Consider the following 16,659-nt stretch of genomic DNA (forward strand, 5'->3'; position numbering starts at 1 on the left):
CAGCCCTTCTTTCTCCCATGATTGTTCTCTCCAAGGAGTGTATCTACCTCTGGCAAATGTTCAACTCATATGCCTGTCTTTTGTTTGGTTGGAAGCCACAGGTATGTGTTCGATTCCAGACCTGAAGGACAGCTAGGGGCCATAGTCTCAGTGGTTCCACCAGGCTCTATTGGACCAGCAAACCTGGTCCCCCTTTTTATTTCCCCCAAATGATTTTGAGTTTTGTTCTACATTATTCTTCCTCTCCATCCAGGATCTCCTGTATAGATCTCCTTACAAGTGGTTGACAGTGGTAGCTGGGCATCATCTAGTTCTTCTGGTCTCATACTTATTTAGGCTAAAGATTGCATGGTGTACCAGTTGCTAGGGCTAATTGTTTCCATGAATCTTTGGTTTTCTTCATTCTTCTTTGCTCTGGATGAAGAGAGGCCCATTGTTGCTTCTAGATGGCTACTTGTAAGCTTTTAAAATCCTAGTCACTACTCACCAAACTAGTAGGGGGAACAATGTTTTGTGTAGTATGTTATGCCAATTGTGCTCGATGTCCCCTGTGACTATGATCCCAAACCCACAGGTTCAACTACTCGGTCGCTCTGAGTAGCTGGCTGTGGCTAAAAAGTGACTACAGCCTTGTCCCTTGTCAGCTCTCCTATACCCCTGGGAATTCTTACAGAACATACAAATACACTTGTAGAACAATTGTCTGCCAACCCTATACATGGTCTTGAGTACACTCCCTGTTGCATAGACATACTTAAGAGTTCAGCTTGTCCACCCATCTATCCACCCATATACCCATGTTTCCCTTCATTGATAACACAGTACTGTATGTGAAAAAGGGTTCATCTTTGTTTTGTATACCTCCCATGTACCTCTCTATGTCTTCTTCCTCTTCATTGCCACCATGTTGATCACTCACATTTGGTACATTGTCCTACTCTTCACCCAAATCAATACTTATCTCTACCTAAAAATGTTCCCTCCCCTCCCCTCCCCTCTCACCCCTGGTAACCAACAAAGAAAATTTCCAAGTCTGTAATCTTTATGGAAGCAGATTGCCACATCTTTCTCCTGTGAAGTACCTGTGAGTTCAGAGTGGCTGGTGGGTCCACATCACAAACCTTTTGGTTACCGGCCAAACTCTTAAGTACTGTGACACGAGGGCTTCTTCACTGAAAGTCCAAGGTTTTATGCATTTTAATTTGGACTTATTCTTGCCTCCAATGTAATTTCTATTACAAAAATAATAGATCAAAATATTCAAAATTTGGAAGTTTGGGATGGTTAAATCTAATCAAATGACAATACTTTATTCCCAGTTCCTTTTTCCTTGCTGAAACTCTCTTCTGCTATACTCCTTGCATTTTAATTGGAGCCTCAGTTGTTATATATTACTGCTTAAAAAAGAGATGAAACTATTTCCAAATGAAACATTCAGAAAGTGATTTTCTTTTTCTTTACCAATTTCTGACTTTGATGTGGATCTCTGGCCAGATGGGTATGATTACTTGAATGCTTTCTGTTCTCTCCATTTTCATTTTCCTCAAGAACTTCTCTGGAATGAGTCCATGATACACCCATTCTGACCTGAATCACAGACCAGCAAATAGGACAACCTTAGTAGTATTTAAGGGGAATAATATACTTAATAGGAGCTCTGGTAGCATAGTGGCTAAAGCACTTGACTGCTAACCAGAAGGCTGGCGGTTCAAACCCACCAGCCACTCCTCGGAAGGAAGGTTGGACAATCCTACTTCCGTAGTGATACTGCCTCGGAAACCCAAGGAGGGGTCGCTATGAGTCGGGGCCGACTCGATGGCACATAACAACAACAACAACAACAACAACAATATACTTAATGTAAGGGGTGAGGTGCCACACAAAGAAAATCTCATTTTATATCATCTTTGTTTGGTTTTATGCACTGCTGGCTATTGCTGTAAGGCAGGCACTCATTAAAGACAGCATCAGATTCCTAAGGCTCCATTCATCTGAACTGAAAGTCAGAGATCTGTGTTCAAATTCTGAATCTGCCATCTGCTAGCTACATGACCTTTGGAAAGGTGCATAAAGGAAACAATGGACAATGAATACTAAAGTACCCCCCTCAAAGACTTGTGAAGCTTAAAAACTTAATCCATATAGAAAGCTTATTTCCATAACCTGTAATCACTCAATAAATGACAGCTCTTATTTTTAATTTCTACTAACATAATTTCCACTTTTCTTAATTTATGAAAAATTTTTCCCTTTGTAACTGGCTGCCTTGGGTTTTAATTAACTGAAGCTTGTAGTTCAGGGATACTTTAAGAAGGAAGATCGAGCTGTATCAATGAAAGCAGTTTTTAGCCAGTGGTAAGATAGAATCTGTCAATCAGGAGCTTAAACACATAGATGAATGGCTGCTGGGTTAGCTCAGCCTCTCAGTGATGTCAGTACTATTTTCTCTCCATTCCTCTTTCACTTTTCTTCATGACCTACCCCAGTTTAATGCATCATAAAGGAGTTTAAGATAGGAACAAAATAGAGAAGGGTCAGTATCAGGCACACCTATTCTTTTTATCAAGAAAATACAAGTTTTCTCAGCAATCTCTATTCCTGGCTCTTTTGCCAGATTAATGTCACATGAACATTTCTACCTGTAAAACAGTAAACCGAGTCCATGACTTTTCCAGCCTCTACTTGTAAAATAGTACGGGAGAAGGCTGTTGTCTGCGTCAGATGATTGACAGCAATTGTACATTAAGCCTTAAAGTTTTCTCTGAAATGTAAAGTGGTAGCAAACTTATGATTACAAGCGAATTTACCTTGAATCGGAAAAAAAAAAAATCTTTCGTTCTTCCGTAAAACTTTTTATTAAAGCAAGTCACCCCTTTCTATACTGCCTTGGAAACCCAAGGAGGGGTCGCTATGAGTCGGGTCTGACTCGATGGCACATAACAACAACAACAACACACAAAGGACAGGATTATCAGCAACTTCCAAGCCTCTTTTAAATTCCAACTTCAGGTCTTCCTCTTTCCTTCCCTTCTCTTACTTAAAAAAAATCCTTTGAGAAATTCTGAGACAATTCAACACAAAGTCATTAGATGGGGCTGAGCATGATCTACATCAGAGACGATGAGAGGGGTGGCACGTGAGATGTGGGGCAGCCTGCCTTCATGCTGTTAGTTAGTCATCAGCAAAGCAGGGCTGGGAGGTACCTGGAATTAATTGTTGACAGCCACATTCATGATTATTGGCATGCTTGAGTCTCTTGTTAAGGCTATTTTGTAATGTCTGCCAACCTAGGAGGCTTCTCTTCCTGCACTATATAGGACAGTAGTCTGTTATGATCCTTAGTGTTTCCATGGCCAAATTTTCAGCAGTAGATCTCCAGGCCTTTCTCATAGTCTGTCTTCATCTGGATGCTCTGCTGAAACCTGTCCACTAGGGACCATCCTGCTGGTATTTTAAATAACAGTGGCATACCTTCCAGCATCATAGCAACAAGGAAGCCACCAGAGTAGGAGAAAATACTGAGTGGTGGCCAGGAATTAGTGCCTGGGTCAAGCGAGGAACTTAAGAGGGTGTCAGGGGTATAGGTGGTGTTCGGTAAACAGCATTCCCAGCACTTCACCACATAAAGCAAAAAATAAAAACGTGAAATAATAATATCGTACTTCCATTTGTCTCAATTGTTGGTTGGAAGAATCCAAATAAATTGTAATACCTATATAAATGTATGCCTACAATCTCTCACCTTCCCACTGCCACTAATAAATTGATTGCTTTCATTTCTACGTTTTTATGAATCGCATCCTTTTTCCTACGCATATATGACTTGATATTGCTCCATTAATAATTACAATATAATGTAACATTCTACCTTTTTATATTCTCTTCTGAATATTATTACTGATTGATTCTTATTAGAGCTTTTTGAGATACTCCGCACACCTACCCTCAGACATATCCATCCACTCTCCTATGTTTCAGATCAGGGCTTGTTACTTTACCTAAAGGTCTTTATTAAAATGGCAAGAGGGTAATTTAATTGCTATTAGATCTCCCTCTCTGTTTTGTGGGTAGGATGGTTAAAACTTGATGTGTCTAATGATCTGGTGTCTTTATTTGTTTATTTGGCATTTCATTTGTGTAGATAAATGTATTCTCACTATCCACTTAGAAACCATTCTTTTTAACACCTCCCCCCTACTTTTCATGCATTGTTACTAACTAAACAAAAATGTATCATTCAATAATGTGACTGTTTACTCAGGCTGCCAGGACAGGGCTGTGTTTATATGCTAGATCAGGTGACTATCTTATGAAACAATGAATTCCTTTGGACAGATCTGAAGCCCTTGATGGCATTGTGGGCTTTTGATGCCCATATAAAATCTTTTAATACCTTTGTCATTTCCTCTAATGCATGGATTTACGAAAGCTTAGGGAGACTTGGTATTTATTGAAGATGGAAATTGGCATGAGCAGTCAGTAACAAAATGAATTAATATATGAGATATTTTATGAAGTCCATTGTAGATATAATTTAAAATATTAAAAAAAAAAACAAACAAACCTGAGCTTCTATCCTGAAACTCCTCTTACTCCATGTGATATACACTTATTTTATTATACTTTGATGACATAAACTGTTTGCACTCATACTACTTATAATCGTTGTTGTTGTTATGTTCCGTTGAGTCAGACCCGACCCATAGCGACCCCTCCTTGGGTTTCCAAGGCAGTATCATTACAGAAGTAGATTGCCTAACCTTCCTTCCAAGGAATGGCTGGTGGGTTTGAACCGCCAGCCTCTGGTTAGCAGTCAAGTGCCTTAGACACTATGCTACCAGAGCTTCAACTATTTATAATACTATTTATGCTATTTATAATATTTACTTTATGATGATTGCTGGTGTTTTGAATTACTTTCACTTGAGTTAGCTTTTCCATTACAAGTACATTTTGAGGCATATATTATCTTAAACCTTTGCATGTTAGGCTTTTTATTTATTTTTTTATTCTTAAGTTGATGTACTTAAAGGAAGCAATCTTATTTGGGAGAATCAAGCTATTTCTATGTTTAATTCACTGCAGTCTTAAGCATGGCTTGTGTGTTCCCAGTGTCAAAGAATCTTTTTGATAACTCAGTGTCTTTTATTTTCTTCCCCACACAAATTATAATTACAGGCAGTCATACTTCTTGAAATATACTTGGTTTTGTTAATATATTTGATAATGTACCATAAATGTTCTTAATACAGAAAATTATCCCTACTATTACAATTTTTGAGCAGCTCTGATGGCATAGTAAGTAAAATATATGGCTGCAAACTAGAAGGTCAGTGATTAAAACCACCAGCTGCTCCATGGGAGGAAGTTGAGGCAATCTACTTCCGTAAAGATTTAAAGCCTTGGGAAACCAATGGGTTTGCTGTAAGTTGGAATCAACTCAATGGCATAGTTTTTTAAATTATGATTTATTGGGCTACGGTGATGCAAAAGTTAAAGGATCAGACTGCTAACCAGAAGGTTGGCAGCTTGAACTCACCAGCCACACCACAGGAGAAAGATGAGACACTCTGCCTCTTTGAAGGTTTATAGCCTTGGAAATCCTATGGGACAGTTATACTTTGTCCTATGTGGTCATTATGAGTTGGTATTGACTCTGGCAGTGGATTTGGTTTTCTGGTTTATTATGGTCTATGTTTACCTCTGATAGTGCTTACTGATTTGACTTAAGCATAAGTAATACAAAGCTATTTTGTTCAGAATTACATTGGTGGCATACAGAAAGCCAGATTAGATCACAGGATGTAGCCCACTTCCAGATTTTTTCCTGGGAGCTGGGATCTGATGGGCAAGTAGTTCTAATGGTTTCACTAGTTCCTTTCCCCACCAGTAAACCAGTTGCCATCAAGTCAAGTGTGACTCGTGGTAAGCCCATTTGTGTTGTGTCAGAGTATAAATGTACATGATAGGGTTTTCAGTAGCTAAATTTTCAGAAATATATGACTTGCCCTTTCTTTCCAGGCACCTCTTGATAGACTCAAACCACCAATGTTTTGGATAGCAGTCAATACAGTGAAACATTTGTACCACCCAGGCACTTCTTTTTCCTCAGTTTAGAACTAAAGACTGGTTTTTCTCCAGTGGGACTAATACCCCTGAGGGTATAGTTGATACTGTTGTTGAGATTCTTGCTTTCTTTTATCTTCCACTATAATGGCCTTTGGACAGAATAAGATAATACTCATCTCAGTCATCTCTATATTGCTCAGCAGTCAAACCTCACTGCTCTTGATTTTGTATTTTCTGGGCCTTAACAGACCCAAACCAAAATCACTGTCATCAAGTCAATTCTGACTCAGAGTTACCTGATAGGACAGAGTAGAACTGTCTTTTAGGGTTTCCAAGGCTATAAATCTTCACAGAAGCAGACTGCTTCATTTTTCTCCTGCAGAGTGTCTGGTGGGTTCAAATCACTGACCTTTTGGTTAGCAGCCAAATGCATTAACCACTGTACCACCAAAGCTTCTTTCTGGGCCATAAGCCCTTATTAAATGTAGTGGAGAAGAAGAGAAGCAAAATCTTGGCCCCTGCTTTTTCTATTTTCACTTTGTTTCTCTCTACTCATCAGTTCCCCTCAAATTAGGAAAGAACCACATCTATGTCTTCCTTTTGAATAGATGTGGTTATATGGATCCTAAACCACAAGTTCATAGCTGTTTTAATAATTTGATTTCATTATCAGCTTTAGTCATGTAATTCATAGCATATGGGGAGCAAGTGGTTTCTGAAGGACAGACAGAACTAACTCACATTTCTTAGAAGGGCTAGTATGTTGGTGAGATGTTAAAGGAAATCTTACTCAAGTAGAATACCAAGAAATCTCCAAAATGTTATCACTAAAAAAAGGATAATTTGGAATTTTATGAAGATCTCATATACCTGTGCACCTACTACCAACACCATCACCATTCACAGACATTTATAGAAGAACAAACCCTATTCCCATCATTTTCCCAAGATTCAAAGAAGCTTAGAGCTCTCACTGAACCTTTGAGGTAAACAATAGCCAGAGTGAATCTTGATATTTAGCCCTTCACTCTTCAGATATTTATCTCAGTCATTCATATTTAAACTGCAGTTTGATGATTCTTCTACTTACTCTATTCACTTCTCCAATAAAACTGAAGGTATGTCCAGCTGTTTTTGTTGTTGGGTGCCTTTGAGTCAATTTCAACTCATAGCAACCCTTTGTAAAACAGAACAAAACAGAGCCTGGTACTCAGCCTTCCTCACAATCATTGCTGTGTTTGGGCCCATTGTTGTAGCCATTGTCAGTCCATCTAACTGAGGGCCTTCCTCTTTTTTTGCTGCATCTTGGCTTCTACCAAGCATGATGTCCTTCTCTAGGGACTGGTTCCTCTTGATAACATGTTCAAAGTACATAAGGTGAAGTCTCACCATCCTTGCTTCTAAAGAGCGTTCTGGCTATACATCTTCCAAGACAGATTTGTTCATTCTTCCGGAAGCTCATGGTATATTCTTTGTCAGCACCATATTTTAAATACATCAATTCTTCTTTGGTTTTCCTTATTCATTGTCCAGCTTTTGTATGCATATTAGGAGATTGAAAATTCCATGACTTGGGTCAGGCACACCTTAGTCCTCCAAGTGACATCTTTGCTTTTTCACACTTCAAAGAGTATTTTGCCATGGAGATATCAAATAATGCCAGATCAACATTTAGAAGATACTTCATTCACCTAGATCTTAGAATCATGATGAATAGTTTCACAGTATAGATTCTTAGAGCTGGTTGATCTTTGTATTCTGCTTTAGGTCCTGATGCTCTAATGTTCCCTTCTATTTTATAGGAACTGACAGTGGTGAAGTCCTTCCTGAATCCATCCCATCAGCTCCTGGGACACTGCCTCATTTCATAGAGGAGCCAGATGATGCTTATATAATCAAGAGCAACCCCATTGCTCTGAGGTGCAAAGCAAGGCCAGCCATGCAAATATTCTTCAAATGCAATGGGGAGTGGGTCCATCAAAATGAGCATGTCTCTGAGGAGAGTCTGGATGAGAGTTCAGGTAAGAGAATTGGCTTATCTACTGCAGCTGTAACAGGAACATCACAAGTGAATGACTTTAACAAACAGAACTCTATTTTCTCAGTTTGTTGTTGTTGTTGTTGGGAACTTTTGAGTTGACTCCGACTCACAGTGACCCTATGTACAACAGAATGAAACACTGCCTGGTCATAGTTTAGGAAGCTATAAATCTGAATTCAGAGTGGTGGCTCTAGGCAAAGGCTTTCTCTCTCTGTCAGCTCTGGAAGAAGGTCCTTGTCTTTTCAGCTTCTGCTTCCTTGCACTGCCGTTGAGTCAGATCTGACACTTAGCAACCCCTCCTTGGATTTCTGAGACAGTATCACTACGGAAGTAGATTGCCCAAGCTTCCTTCCAAAGAGTGGCTGATTCCATGGCAATCTCCATGTATTTTGGCATCTGCCTTACCTCATCTCTCTTCTGGCTTCTTTAATCTCTTTTATAATTCAAAAGAGCTGACTCAAGATATACCCTATATTTACCTTACCTCATTAACATAAAAAGGTAATTTACTCCCAAATGAGATTATAACCAGAGGCACAGGGGCTTGGATTTACAACACATATATTTTGGGGTACTTAATTCAATCCATAACAAGGGTGAAGCAATAAAATGAATCTATGGTGGCTTCTTGGATTCTCACTTTGTTAGTGGCTGAGAAAGACTGCAGAAGCCACCTTATTTTAATATCATATTTACATTATCTCAGATGTATAAGATACAAGCTTATCTTTAAATGACTCCATAGCTCTTGTGGTAGTCTATCATCTTAATGGAATGGAGGTGTTTATTTCCTCTTGTATATAACATGAGTACCTAAGGCACTTGACTGCTAACCAGAAAGCTGGCTGTTCAAACCCACCAGCCACTCCTCAGAAGGAAGATGGGGCAGTCTACTTCCATAGTGATACTGCCTCAGAAACCCAAGGAGGGGTCACTATGAATCGGGTCCGACTTGATGGTACATAACAACTAACAACATAACATTAATACTTCAACCTCTATGGGGATTAATATCCTTACTTAAAAAGAAAAAAAAAAAAAAGGCAGTCACATTTTCATTTTTTTGAATTCTAAGTATCTCAAAAGACAAATGTTAAATCTTTAACCAAACTCATATTTAGGTAGAATAATTTCCATTTCTTTAATCTTTCCTCCTAGACAGTATTCTCTTATACTTTATTCTCCACAGTTGATGGCTTCTGATTCCTCTTTAAATTATTTTTATTATTATTTAGTGACAGAGCCCGAATTAGATTACATATTCTAACATATTTTCTCTAATATGAAAGAATGTAAGGACCATCTATATTTTATTAGCTATAAAGCTGTTTGGCTGATCAGTGGTGGTGATGCTAATAATCAGACCAGCTAATGCTTATGGAGCAATTAGTTAAGTACCAAGCATTATCTAAGTATTGGACATGCATTATTCCACACAGATTTACAACAAACCTCTGGAGTAGATTATTCAATTATTGTCTTCTTATAGATAAAGAAATTCATGGTTGTGCTGGATCTCAAAGCAAAGTAATTTGACTCAAAACCTTCAAAATTTATGACTAGCTATATTTGAATGTTTGTGAATAACAGTCAAACAATATCTGATATATTGCTGGAACACTTCATGAATAGCAGTGAAATGTAGTCTGATATAGTGCTGGAAGATGACCCCTTAGGTTGGAAGCACTGAAAATATGACTGGAGAAGAATTGCTTCCTCAAAGTAGATTCAACCTCAATGATATTGATGGAGTAAACCTTCCTAGACCTTCATTTGCTGATGTGGCACAACTGAAAATGAGAAGAAACAGCTGCAAACATCCATGAATAATCAGACCATGGTATGTACAAAGTATGAATCTAGGAAAATTGGAAGCTGTTGAAAATGAAATGGAATGCATAAAGATCTATATCTTAGGCTAATGAGCTGAAATGAACTTGTATTGACCATTTAGTATCTGACAATCATGTGGTCTACTATGCTGGGAATGACAAATTGAAGACAAATGGCATCACATTCATCACCAAAAAGAACATTTCAATACCTATCCTGAAGTACAATGGTGTCAAACCAAAACCAAACCAAACTCATCGACGTCAAGTCAGATCCAACTCATAGCGACCCCTCGTTGGGTTTCTGGTGGTATTACCACTGAAATAGATTGTCCTGTCTTCCTTCTGAGGAGTGGCTAGTGGGTTTGAACCACCAGCCTTCTGGTTAGCAGTCAAATGCCTTAGGCACTATGCCACCAGAGCTCCCTAATGCTCTCAGTGATAGGATCATATCCATACACGTGTAAGGAAGACCAATTAACACTACTATTATTCAGATTTACACACCAACCACCAAAGCTGAAGATGAGGAAATTGAAGACCTTTGCCAACTCTTGCAATATGAATTGACCAAACACAGAAATCAAGCTGTATTGATAATTACAGATTTTTGGAATGTAAAAGTTGGAAATAAAGAGGAATGATCTGTAGTTGGAAAATATGGCCTTTGTGATAGAAATGCCAGAGACTGCATGAAAGAATTTTGCAAGACCAACAACTTATTACTTGCAAATACCTTTTCAACAATATAAACAGTGACTTTACATGTGCACCTTACTAGGTGGAATACAGAGGAATCAAATCGACTACACATGTGGAAAGAGATGATGGAGAACTTCAATATCATCAGTCAGAATAAGACCAGGAGCTGACTTTGGAACAGACCATCAATTGTTCCTCAGTGAGTTCAAGTTGAAGCTGAAGAGAATTGAAGCAAGTCCACAAGAGGCAAAATGATACCTTAATTATATCCCACCTGAATTTAGAGATCTTCTGAAAAATAGATTTAATGCACTGAACACCAATGACCAAAGACCAAATGAATTGTGAGATGACATTAAGAACATCATACTTGAAGAAATCAAAAGGTTATTAAAAATACAAGAAAGGAAGTAAAGAACAAAATGGATGTCAGAAGAGCCTAAAACTTGCTCGTCAATGGAGAGTAGTTAAAGTGAATGGAAGAAATGATGAAGTAAAAAGCTGAAAAATTTCAAAGGATGGCTTGAGAAGACAAAGTGAAGTATTATAATCAATTAATCAATTGTGCAAAGACCTTGGGTTGGAAAGCAAAAGGGGAAAAAACACTCCCAGCATTACTGAAGTGGAAAGAACTGAAGAAAAAGTTCAAGCCTAGAGTTGCAATATTGTAGTATTCTAAGGGCAAAATACTGAATGATGCAAGAAGCATCAAAAGAAAGTGGAAGAAATACACAAAGTCACAGTACCAAAAAGATTAGTCTACATTCAATCATTTCAGGAGGTAGCATATGAACCAACGGTATTGAAGGAAGAAGACCAAACTGCACTGAAGAAACTGGCAAAATACAAGGCTCCAGAAATTGATGGAATACTCATTTAGATGTTTCAACATATGCATGCCGTGCTGGAGGCATTCACTCATTTATGGCAAGAAACTTGGAAGACATCTACCTGACCAATTGATAGAAGAGACTCATATCTGTGCCCATTCCAAAGAAAAGTGATTCAACAGAATGTGGAAATTATCTAAGAATATCATTAATATCACACAGAAAAAGCAGTTGCTATCATATATTGAAGGAGCTCTGGTAGCATAGTGCCTAAGGCACTTGACTGCTAACCAGAAGGCTGGTGGTTCAAATCCACCAGCCACTCCTCGGAAGGTTGGGCAATCCTACTTCCATAGTGATACTGCCTCGGAAACCCAAAGAGGGGTCGCTATGAGTCGGGGCTGACTCAATGGCAAATAACAACAACAAAAACATCATATATTGACAGGGAGCTGCCAGAAATTCAAGCTAGATGCACAAGAGGGCATGCAACATCAGTCATCATTGCTGATGTCAGATGGATCTTGGCTGAAAACAAGAATATCAGAAAGATGTTCACCTATGTTTTATCGACTACGCAAAGGCATTCAACTCTATTGATCATAACAAATTATGGATACTATTTTAAAGAATATGAATTCCAGAACACTTAATTGTGCTCATAAGGATCCTGTATATAGACAAGAGACAGTTGTTGGAACAGAATAGGCAATCCTGAATGGATTAAAATTAGGAAAGATATGCCTCAGAGTGTATCATTTCACCATACTTTTTCCATCTGTATGCTGAGCAAATAATCCAAGAAGCTTGCCTATATGAGGAATAATGTGGCATTAGTATTGGGGAAATATTCATTAACAACTGTGATATAGAGATGACACAACCTTGCTTGCTGAAAGTGAAGATGACTTGAAACATTTACTGATGAAAATCAAAGACTTCAGTGCAGATTACACCTCAACATAAAGAAAACGAAAATCCTCACAACTGGACCAATAAGCAACATCATGATAAATGAAGAAAAGATTGAAGTTGTCAGGGATTTCATTTTACTTGGATCCACATTCAATGACCTGGGAAGCAGCAGTCAGAAAATCAAAGGACATATTGTACTTGGCAAATATGCTGCAAAACCACTTTTTAAAGTGTTAAAGAGCAAAGATGTCACTTTGAAGACTATGGTGTACCTGACCCAAGCCAGAGTATTTTCGATAGCTTTATATGCATGTGAAAGCTGGACAATAAATAAGAGAGACTAAAGAAGAATATGCAATTTGACTATGTTGTTGGCAAAGAATACTGAAAATACCATAGACTTCCAAAACAATGAACAGATCTGTCTTGAAAGAAGTAAGGCTGGAATGCTCCTTACATTTGGGATTGGCTAGACTTCGTCTTAGGTACTTTGGTCATGTTGTCAGAAAGGACTGGTCCCTGAGGAAGGATATCATGCTTGGTAAAGTGGACGTTCAGAGACAAAGGATAAGACCCTCAATGAAATGGATTTATATAGTGGCATTGACAATGGACTAACGCATAACAATTATTTTGAGGGTGGTGCAAGACTGGGTAGTGTTTAATTCCATTTTACATAGGGTTGCTATGAGCCAGAGCCAACTTGATGGCACCTAACAACAACAGCAATATTAGAATATGTAACAGAAAAAGTTTATGATTTTCAACTTCAAATGTTCAAAGACCACCTGAAAATTTACCTTCGTCTTCATTCAGTGTAGTCTCCATCTAGATTATTGATTTTTCTTAGAAACAAGAAGAATATGGCCTACCTCCTGCCCCTCCTTTGATCAGGTCTCAGAAATATTCAAAGTGGTAAACAAAGATAGAGAGACTATGTTATACTTTAAACCCAACTCTGTGTTGGCACTCAACTGACATTGTTTCTGGTCCTGACTTGTCAACTCACTAGATATTAGACTTCAAGTAAGACAGAATGCTTCAATATAATTTAGAAATTTCAAGTCAGCTTGTTTATACAAAAAACATATTAAAGGCTAGTCATTTAAGAGTATTGAAAGATGAGTTAAGGTCCTCACACTGATTTATTGGACTTTACACCTACTGAGAGGAAGTGAGAGAAAGATCAGTGATCCAAAAACCACAGTATTACCAAATGAGAGCAAACTTAGATACACTCCCTGGAGAGATCAATCACAGGAGAATAGAAGGGATGTGTATGCACAGGAAGAAAGCTCAGGGGGGCAGGGGTGCATGGGAGGGAAGGACACAGGGAAGGGGTAACTATGGGGAAGAAGTGGGAAGAGAGCTGTTGCATTGTGGGAAATTGCAGTCAATGTCATGAGACAAAGTGTATGTGAACTACTGTATGGAAAATTAATTTGCTGTGTAAATTTTACCCAGTTCACAATCAGAAAAAAAAAAAAAAAGAGCAAACTTATTATGTGTCCAGCAAAAAGTTTGAAATATAAAATTAACATAGGAGAAATGTAGCAAATAGCTACAATTAGTTCCATTAGTAGCATGAGTGCATAAATGTCAGAGTGAGGAGATATTTGTATAATTTTATGGATATGTGCATAGTAGGAGTGGAGCATCCATGAAATATGGGAGTTCAATGACTGGAGCTCTGCTTTCAAGGATGAATCTGACAAAAATTGTATGGAATGGCAAGGAGAAAGAAGAATGGGGAAGTTAGGAGACTGGTGGATAATCCAAATGAGAGAGTTCTACAGTGAAGGCCAGAGAGATAAGACAAGATACTTGGTGTTAGAAGCATTTTAATAAACAGAACTTAATGATTAACTGTGTCGATGACATAAGAAGTTGGAATAAAAATTAATTGAGATCTTAAAAGGATGATGCAATTATTAAAAATGCTTAAGTCAACAAGGAGAGTAATTTGAGGTTATATTTTAGATAAGTTGAATTTGAGCTTTGTTAAAACTTTTTGCTATCCCAAACTGTTAAGCCAATTTCTGACATGACTTACACACAGGCATTGGAAGGAAAACCCTTTATGGAACAACATAGAGAAGAAACAGAGTAAGATCAACTTCAGTAGTGAGTGTTGGTCCCTAAAGACCAGGGGGTCACTCCCTGCAGCAGCTAATGCAGAAATAACTGTCTATGTATACTCTACTTGTGTTGCAGAAGAGGAACCTGTGTCCTTCTCCACCAGCAACAGATATAGCAGTGAGGTTGGCCAGGTGCCATATGATGCTCACACATAAGCAGTAAGCTGACTGTGTGCCCAGAACAGGGAAGGAGTGCCTCTGATACGGAAGAAGAAGAAACTAGGAGACAAGGAAGCTCAGTTCCAAGCCTCTATTAGCAGGTGTGTTAGACTAGGTTCTCTAGAGAAACTAAAACCAGTAAAGCTTATATATGTATAGAAAGAGAAATTTATCTTAGGAAAATGGCTCACACACTTATAGAAGCTGGCAAGTCCAAAGTTCCTGGATCAACCCTCAAGCTGGTGACTTTTCCTGGCTCTTGCAACCACAGGGGCTGAGCAGCTCAAGGCTGGCAGGCAGTACACCGGCTGTTGACTCCAACAAATGACAAATCCAAGATCTCCAGGCTGAATGTGGACTGTTCACTGCTGTCCACTTTCAAGTGGTGCCTGTATATCACACAGAACCATCTGTAAACCAGGCACGAGTTTTCTCTTCCTCAGTCAACTGATCATAAGGTACTCCCCATGAGGCCATAGGTGCAGAGTGGAACAGGGAAGATAATGTAACTGGAGTGGAGACCATAGGCATTTGGGCCACTTCCTCATGCAACTTACTTGTGCCTTCAGGTCCTGCTCAAGCCTGATCTCTTGTGTACCACTTCCATTTAATGATGGAGTGCTGCTGTGCACGTCCAACTTTATGACTCTGTGGGTCAGACAACACCCAGTTCATGATGGGCAGCTCAGGCCTCATGGTGACTTGGTGGCCCATGGTTAGGTGTTCAGTCTCTACTAAAGCCCAGTAACAAGCTAAAAGCTGTTTCTCAAAAGGAGAGTAGTTATCTGCAGAGGATGGCAGGGCTTTGCTCCAAAACCCCATGGGTCTGTGTTACGATTCACCAATAGGGACCTGCCAAAGGCTCCAAACAGCATCTCTATCTACTATAGACACTTCAAGCACCATTGGATCAGCCAGATCATATGGCCCAAGTGGTAGGGCAGCCTGCATGGCAGCCTGAACCTGTTGCCGAGCCTTCTGTTGTTCTGGGCCCCACTCAAAACTAGCTGCTTTCTGAGTCACTTGATAAATAGGCTGCAGCAACACACCCAAATGAGGGATATGTTGCCTCCAAAATCCAAAAAGGCCCATCAGACATTGTGCCTCCTTTTTAGTTGTGGGGGAAGCCAGATACAACAACTTACCCTTCATTTTAGTAGGAATATCTCGACATGCCCCACACCATTGGACCTCTAGAAATTTCACTGATGTGGAAGGTGCCTGAATTTTTGGTGGGTTCATTTCCCAACCTCTAGTACGCATATGTCTCATCAATAAGTCTAGAGTCATTGACACTTCTTTTTTACTAGATCCAATCAGCATAATGTCATCAATATAATGGACCAGTGTGATGTCTTGTGGAAAGGAAATGTGATCAAGATCCCTGCAGACTAAACTATGACATAATGCCCGGGAGTTTAATAATGCCCCTGAGGAAGGACTGAGAAAGTATACTGTTGGCCTTGTCAGCTGAAGGCAAACTGCTTCTGATTGGTCTTTTGAAATTGGTATAGAGAAAAAGGCATTGGCCAGATCAATAGCTGCATACCAAGTACCAGGAGATGTACTAATTTGCTCAAGCAATGAAACCACATCTGAAACAGTGGCTGCAATTGGAGTCAGTACCTGATTAAGTTTACAGTAATCTACTGTCATTCTCCAAGATCCATCTGTTTTTTTTGCACAGGCCAAATAGGTGAATTAAATGAGGATGTGGTGGAAATCACCACCTCTGAATCCTTCAAGTCCTTGATGGTGGCAGTAATCTCTGCAACCCCCCCAGGGATGTGGTACTGCTTTTGGCTTACTATTTTTTTAGGTAGAGGCAATTCTAATGGCTTCCACTTGGCTTTTCCTACCATAATAGCCCTTACTCCACATGTCAGAGAGCCAATGTGCGACTTCTGCCAATTGCTGAGTCTATCTATTTCAATTATGCATTCTGGCACTGGGGAAATCACTACAGGATGGGT

The 16,659-nt window shown here is 39.1% G+C and overlaps 1 protein-coding gene across 1 annotated transcript in view; it reads left to right on the forward strand.

Moving 5' to 3' along the window:
- The window catches only part of UNC5D (unc-5 netrin receptor D), a 438,337-nt gene that overhangs the window by 65,140 nt on the left and 356,538 nt on the right, over positions 1-16,659 (forward strand). Inside the window, exons 2-3 of the mRNA XM_042783659.1 lie at positions 7,105-7,187; positions 7,872-8,090. Coding sequence (XP_042639593.1) covers positions 7,105-7,187; positions 7,872-8,090 — 302 coding nt within the window. The remainder of the gene's footprint in view (positions 1-7,104; positions 7,188-7,871; positions 8,091-16,659) is intronic.

Source organism: Orycteropus afer, unplaced genomic scaffold (assembly GCF_000298275.1).
Source record: "Orycteropus afer afer isolate SDZICR_OR568_19922 unplaced genomic scaffold, OryAfe1.0 scaffold00024, whole genome shotgun sequence".
In the NCBI taxonomy this organism is placed as follows: Eukaryota; Metazoa; Chordata; class Mammalia; order Tubulidentata; family Orycteropodidae; genus Orycteropus; species Orycteropus afer.